Source organism: Dermochelys coriacea, chromosome 7 (genome assembly GCF_009764565.3).
Source record: "Dermochelys coriacea isolate rDerCor1 chromosome 7, rDerCor1.pri.v4, whole genome shotgun sequence".
In the NCBI taxonomy this organism is placed as follows: Eukaryota; Metazoa; Chordata; order Testudines; family Dermochelyidae; genus Dermochelys; species Dermochelys coriacea.
In genome coordinates, this window is record NC_050074.1 from 121,573,884 (window position 1) to 121,581,068 (window position 7,185).

General features: G+C 43.0%; 1 protein-coding gene across 7 annotated transcripts in view; it reads left to right on the forward strand.

Annotated features, from left to right (window-relative positions):
• STN1 (STN1 subunit of CST complex) overlaps positions 1 to 5,395 on the forward strand; it is a 76,526-nt gene extending 71,131 nt beyond the window's left edge. For all 7 annotated transcript variants that reach the window (XM_043519869.1, XM_043519868.1, XM_038411066.2 and 4 more), the window contains one exon: positions 2,322 to 5,395. In XM_043519869.1, the coding sequence (XP_043375804.1) occupies positions 2,322 to 2,479 (158 nt within the window). In that variant the 3' untranslated portion in view covers positions 2,480 to 5,395. The remainder of the gene's footprint in view (positions 1 to 2,321) is intronic.
• Positions 5,396 to 7,185: the final 1,790 nt, after the last annotated feature.

The window sequence follows — 7,185 nt, forward strand, 5'->3', positions numbered from 1 at the left end:
TCCAGAACAAGTGCAGTCGCAAACGACCAAGTTCACAACAAACACCCTTTGAGAGGCCAGCTTGGAACTGACAGCATGGTCTAAAGGCAGCTAGAATTGTCATTAGAATTTGTCTCCAGAAGGCATGACAAAACAGAGGGCTTCTAAGACAGCTTCTTCCCTAGGTTGAAATCAGGACCAGGGAGGGCTCTGTTTTATCACTCATACTGCCTAATATCTACATGAAACTACCTGGGGCATCCCTGTATCAATTGTTGATGATAGGCAGATGACTGCCAGCTCTATACCTCACTTATCTCTGCGAATGATAGTACTGTTGTCTGCCTATCTCAGAGCCTGGCTGAGATCATTGTGTGAATGGAAGTCAGAAGGAGAAGGGTAACCTTATGAAGATCATTTCAGCATCTCCCACTAGAGGGGGAATCTGCCCTCAGATGGTCAGGAGTGATTCTGGGCTGCTCAATGCTTCTGCACACACAAGGACCAATGGCAGCCAAAATGTCACCTTCCCTCTGCCTACTGTTGCATGATGAGCTGGGTCATACTTCATGACTTAGACTGGGCCATTGTAGCATGCTGTGTTTGGGAATGAGTGCTCTGGCCTTCTTAAAACAAACCTCCAACTGATCCAAAGTGCAGTCACCCATCTCTTTAGCAACACTAGCTACCAAGAGCACATTATTCCAGTAGTCCATGTACTGCACTCATAGAATGTTTGCTCCATTTTAAGAAACCAGTTAAAAATCTCCATGCATTGGGCAAGAGGTGCTCTTTTATGTCAATCTTATCTTGCACAGCAACTATGCAACTGTCAGTCTCACAGATCACACTTGTGAGAGTAGGGAATTGAGCTTTCTCAGCGGGTGGCTCAAGACCTATATGGCACTTCCTTATAGAAGTGGAAAGAATAGTCACAGACCTCACAGCTTTCTTAACTCCGTGCTATCTTCCCAATACTCTAACCCACTCTTTTCCATGACCGCTGAGATAGCAATCTCACTGTCATGCATACCTGTGTGTGCGCGCGCACAGTCTCTTAAAGCTTATTTCCACTGATGTCCCCAGGAAGAGGGAGAAATCTGTTCCACTTGTTGGACTCTTTCTTTCTTCAGTTCAGTTTTTGGGAGGTGCTGTGATCCTGCAGCACTAGATAATGAAATAGGGTGGGGAAAGTGTTCCATACGTGGCTAGCAGAGCTCCTGCTTCACAGATCCACCAGCCAAATCCCCATTCCATGGGTAGGATGCAGCAGCCACAGACACTACTGCAGCCCATAAGCAGTTGCACTGCTGCTCTGCACTTGGGAAGGGGGGACTCTTCTGCCATTGTTCCATGTACCAGGTGAGCAAAGCCCACTTACTTTGGCTTTACCCAGGCTGAATGCCGGGGAAGGCTTTTGCCGTAAGGCAGCACAGCAAATGTCACTTCCTATGTTATTTAGGAGTTAGGGGCATCTTTATAGTCTAGGAATTATTTTGTGGAAGTCCCATGGCCAGTGTTGTACAGGAGGTCAGACTAGATGATCAGTGATTCTTTCTGGTCTTGGAATCTATGAACTGTTGTAAGAGAAGCCCAGAATTGGTAACTTTGTAGGTAAAAAGCCTTTCAGTTCACTCCTCTTTATGAAATGTGAAAGTCACTGAAACCCAAGATCAAAAAAATCTGTGACTTATTCAGGCAATTGCTTAGGAGTCTGTAAAATGCAGAATTATTCATTTGTTTTGTGGGTGTATAAAATAGGTGTAATGCAACATCTTGGCCACAAGGTGTCAGCATTGGGTAAACATTCACTACTGGCTGGGTATATGAGTTTATCTAAATGGCTGGGTTTAGAGCTTTAAAACTCAGACCAGTCAAATGTGGACAAGAATTTCCACTGGGTCTTTTCTGTGTGAGCGACAGACTGAGGGGCTGAATAGCTTGAAAGACTGTAGATTGAGTTTTACAACTCAAAGAGTGGTGTCCCAAACTCATTACCATTATTCAGGTTGTGCTTGCGTGTATTTGAGCTCCTTGCCTTCCTTCTCTGGCAGTCTTGTCTAACTGATAACACGTTTTCGTGATTATTTTTTTAGCCCTAACACTGGCATTTCTCTGTGAAGTTAATGGGAGCATTAGCCAATGTCAGGACTGCAAACTCAGCCCCCTGGTCCCCTTCCTTCCAAAGTCCATGACCTCTGCTCTAACCCCTGGGCCCTCCTCTTGTCTAACAGCATTTGTGTGTACGTGACTGATCTGTATCTGTGATAGTTGATATGAGGCAACTGGAGACCTGTGCTGGTCTTTTCCACCCTTGCTGCATTTTACCTTTGTTTCTGCAGATGCTGAAAAGGGCTGCCATTTTCTTCACATCTTATGTTGTGTTCGCCAGAGCTACAGTCCTTATCTAAGTGAAATGGTGATGCATCATGTCCTGAACCTGCTGGAGAGAAACAGTGATATTGTCAGCACCATGGAAGGATACTACATGGCTTTCTGAAAAGAAGAAATAAGATGCAGGACATCTGTTTGTTCCTGGTGCAGGCAGAACAAAATTTACCCCAGTAACCACATTGCCAGAAAAGAGTCAAAAGGATACAACAATGACCCTGAGAAGCTGGCTTTGTGTGTAATATAAATTGGAGAAGGAAAATGGGATGTTGACTCAGAAATTGGTTCCATCTGACTCTGATTCCTTGAAAAATACATGCCTCACGCTTTGCTTTAAAGCCCATGCTGATTTCAGCTATTCTAGGAATTAAAATATACAGGGATCATTACACAGTGACAGTTGTAGTGCAGGATTGATCCTACAGCATCCAAATATCACAGTCTGATAGGTGCAAGCTACCTGAAGAAGTGAACATTCTGAATACAATCACAGTTCTTCCTCATATGCTTCTCCTTCTCTAACTATAGTACTTCTAAGTGGTACAGCGAAATGGCACCTCTATGGGCATATGCTCTATCAGCCCTATGTTGCTACTGATGAGACCATTGGTTATAGTAGTAGTCTCATCTGGAGTCATATTTTGGTTTAACGATGGTAGTGTTGTGACCTCTCTCCATGTGAGTGATATGCTTTCTAATACATGTTCTCTAAGTAGATCTGTCTCCCTTTTTAAATGCGTGTTGTAAAGACCAGTGAAAGGCACTTTCTGATACCTTGCATGCACTGTATGTAGCCGTCATTTCATCAGTGTCAGCATGATCTTATGCCCATTTCCCCAGTTCGCACGAGGTGGGGGGGGTTGGGAGCAGCAGCCAGCTGGGAGGCAAGGTTAATATGTCTCCTAAGAGCATACTTACCTCCTCTTACCTCCCTACAAAGAGCAACCTAACCCATTGCTTGTAAAGCATGTTTGAATCTCCGGCTATTAATGCAAGTTCTTGTTGATTAATTTGGACCCAAATTAAGCTCCTTTTCTCACAAATCAGCCTAATTATTACTTCATATTTTTTTAAATAGCTCTTAACATCACAAATATTGAACCATGAAACGAGTTCATGGAAAAGAGCATGCCAAAACTATGAGACTGGTGCAATTCCCTGACTTCCCATCTCCCCTCTTTTTGCTTGCTCTGCATCCTTGCCATAGTTAGGAAGCCAGTATCACCTCTTTGTGCTTGGATTGGGACTGAAATTTGTGGAATGACATTGAAAGAAAGCTAGCATTGGCAAAACTAATGGGTAAGACATTTGACCAAGAATAATTAAAACTCATATGTATGCCCAGGTTCAACCCCCAGTGCTGCTCAGCACTTAAACCTACAGGACTGGTTCCTCGAGGCTTGTTCTAACTAATTTGTTCCATTAATGGAGGAAAATGTCTTTAACTTGAAATGAGTAAAAAGTGCTGCTTGCGTCTTTCCTCTGTCTCCCACAAGTAACACTTGAAATAGCAATCTCCCCATAGCTACATTTAGCAGTAAAGCCCTGTAAGGATCAGCAGAGCTGAGAAAAATAAAGTGTGTGTGTGTGTGTGTGTGTGTGTATTTTGGAGAGCCAGCAAGTGGCATGTGTCTTGGTTTGGTGTTACATTATGTGCTTCGTTTTGAAATGTGGCTGAAGTGGGATATAGGCAAATAGAAAGGCATGATGAAACATGTGGCATTTGCATTCAGATGTGTATAGAAAAATCAGCTTTAGATGGTGCATGTGTCCTGAGTGTAAAGCTATGTTTGACTCACTACTTCATCTATTTCCCTGCTTACTGTGGATCTTAACTGCCAGTTTCCCAGTTGGCTGTTGCTATTCCTTGCATTATTACTATTTGTTTTTTTGCTCAACATTATATGCCCTGTCCCCAGACCTCAGCATGTGTTCCCAGACCTCAACAGGTGCAGAAAGGATGTATTTATTCACAAGGAGATTGGATAGGGGGTTAAAAAAGAATCAGAACTGTCTGGGAAACATTCTTATAATAAAAGAAGAAGGCAGGGATTGGAGTCCAGGTCATGATTCAATCAAGTAGGAAAAAAATTGGGCTTGATTACAGCTGTTCCACTAAAATAAATCTGTCTGAGCTAAGCCCTAAAGGGGGAGGGGCATTTTATATTTGTTTTCAGCTCTGATACTGATAAATTTGAAGGGGTTCAGTTTTAAAAAAAATAAAGGCTGCCCATGGAAGAATAAAAGGCATAAGGAAGTCAGTTCCTGGCTTAAAGTCTGAATCCCCCTTAGTAGTAACTGAATATTTAACAGCCATATCACTTAGGCTATTAAATGGCCCCCTACGTGAAATGAGTTTGCAGAGCAAATGGGGGTAGTTTTGGGGAAAAGTGTGAATTACTCTTTTTAGTGGACAAGAGTTAGGCATCACAAATGCTGGTAACTGGCCACCTCTGCCTTAGAGACCTAAACTGGCAGGTTGTTTTGTTCTTGTTGGTTTTTTGGAAACCATCCCACTGTGTTAGCAGATGTTAATTCTGCTGGTAAAGGATTAAATGAGTACTGCTGGCTTTCTGAGAAATGTGTTGGGCTATGCTGCCTGGGTAAAAGGGAAGTGGGATTGGTTATCTGGGGAGAGAGAACTGAGGGTGTGGGCTGAGCAGTCATTGGGAAGGAATTCTGCAAGCAGCTGAGCCTTTGTGGGGAAGGATTGGGCTGGATCTGGTGTTTCAGTATTGGTCTCTTTAAAATAAAATCAAACCCCAGGTGCAGGGTAAGTTTTTTTTTTTTTTTTTTTTTTGATCCAGTCCAACTTGTGTAGTCTGTTTGAAGCAGCATGGGGAAGCCTTATACTCAATGCATCTGATGCACATCTTGCAATAGCCATCCCTGCCTTTTGTTATCTGCAGCCTTGACTTCTGCAATCCCCCTTCTTAGGGCTATACCTGAAGTCCACCTGAAGCTCCAGCTGCTTGTTTCTTGAGTACTGTGAACTAGTCTGAACACAGTCGTATTCATGTCTCTGTAATGGTTTCCTGTTCATTTCTCTGTGTGATTCACTATGTTTGTGGTGATCTTTAAAGTCCCTTGACGGCACTGGAACTTGGTCATTTACAAGCATCTCTTCCCAGGCAAGGCAGGTGAGAGTCGCTTGGAAGCACATGGCATTGGAATCTGTTTGAGTGGTCTGTGCTGGTGTGGCAGAGCTTTCTAAATGGAAGATCCTGCCACTGGAAATCTTTGTCAACCAAACTGGCATTCTATTCACTGGAGGGTGTGGGGTGGGGGAAGGTGTGCTCTTAACTCAGGTTATCCAAGTCAAGGTGAAATCCTAGTGATTACAAGACAGGGTGTAGTTTACAGCCAAGTTAGCAGGTCAAGTTAAAGGTAAAACACATGAAGCCTAAACCTGACCTGCTATGGGGGAGCCTATTGGTTAAGTTGACCTGTTAATGCATGTGAAAACTACACCCTGCTTTGTCTTCACTAGGATTTTACCTTGAGTTAGTTAAGTTGAGTTAAGAACACACCCTTTTTTTCCCTAGTAAAGACCAGGCCTCAGAAGCTGAGGCCAGGTCTACACTACAAATTTTATATTGGTATAATTATAGCTCGGGGTGTGAAGTATCACACAGCTGAACGACATAGTTGTTCTGACCACACCCCTGGTGTAGGCAGCTCTCCGTCAACATAGCTGCCATCTCTTGGGGAGGTGGATTAACTACACCAATGGGAGAAGCTCTTCCCTGTTGACATAGCAGCATCTTCACTAAAGTGTTACGGTGGCGCAGCTGCTCCAGTGCCACTGCACCGCTGTACATGCAGACAAGCCCTAAGTTTGATGAACTTCAGGGCGAGATCCATTGGTGCACTGGTTCTGGTTTTGTTTTATTAACTTGCCCTGCTATAGCATCTTTCATCCAGGAATCTCAATATACTTTACATGCCATAATGAATGAATCTGCACCACACACTGTCAAGCGAGCAGATGGTTATCAAAGCCCCATATATTCCACACTAAGGGTCCCCTTCTTTACGCCTGATCTCTGTAGTTATCCAATGTTGCATCATGTAAATTCTGTAGCAGCTTCAATGGAGATTTTTTTGTTTGCATGTAAAAGTGAATAATCTATTTAGGATAATATCCATTGTGTGTTTATGCTGACTTTTTAAAATTCAGCAATGCCCCTGTGTGCTGCAGATGTCTGTACAGACATTGGGGAAGGTGGTAATGGGAAGCTGGAGATTTAGGCAGCTGGTTGGGATGTAATTGAGGCTTTTCTATGCTGGAAAGTTGTAAAGCTTTAATTATACTGGTATAGTTAGTGTAAATAATCTCCCAGTGTGTATACAGTTACACCAGTGCAAAGGTGGCTTATACAGTTTATTCCCCTTCCTGTATGGGAACAGGAGTAACTATACTAGTGTAACTAGGACTCTTAATTTTGGTTTGGGATGAGTTTTTTTTTTTTTTTTTTTTTAACCAATGTAGTTATACCATTAACTGCTGGAATTAGCCTACCTTGCTTGTCACCATGAAAGGTTTTCCTCCTTCCCCCCCCTGCTGCTGGTGATGGCTCATCTTAAGTGATCACTCTCCTTACAGTGTGTATGATAAACCCATTGTTTCATGTTCTCTCTGTGTGTGTGTGTGTGTGTGTGTGTGTGTGTGTGTGTGTGTGTAAATCTCTCCTCTGCTTTTTCCACCAAATGCATCCGATGAAGTGAGCTGTAGCTCACGAAAGCTTATGCTCTAATAAATTTGTTAGTCTCTAAGGTGCCACAAGTACTCCTTTTCTTTTTGCGAATACAGAC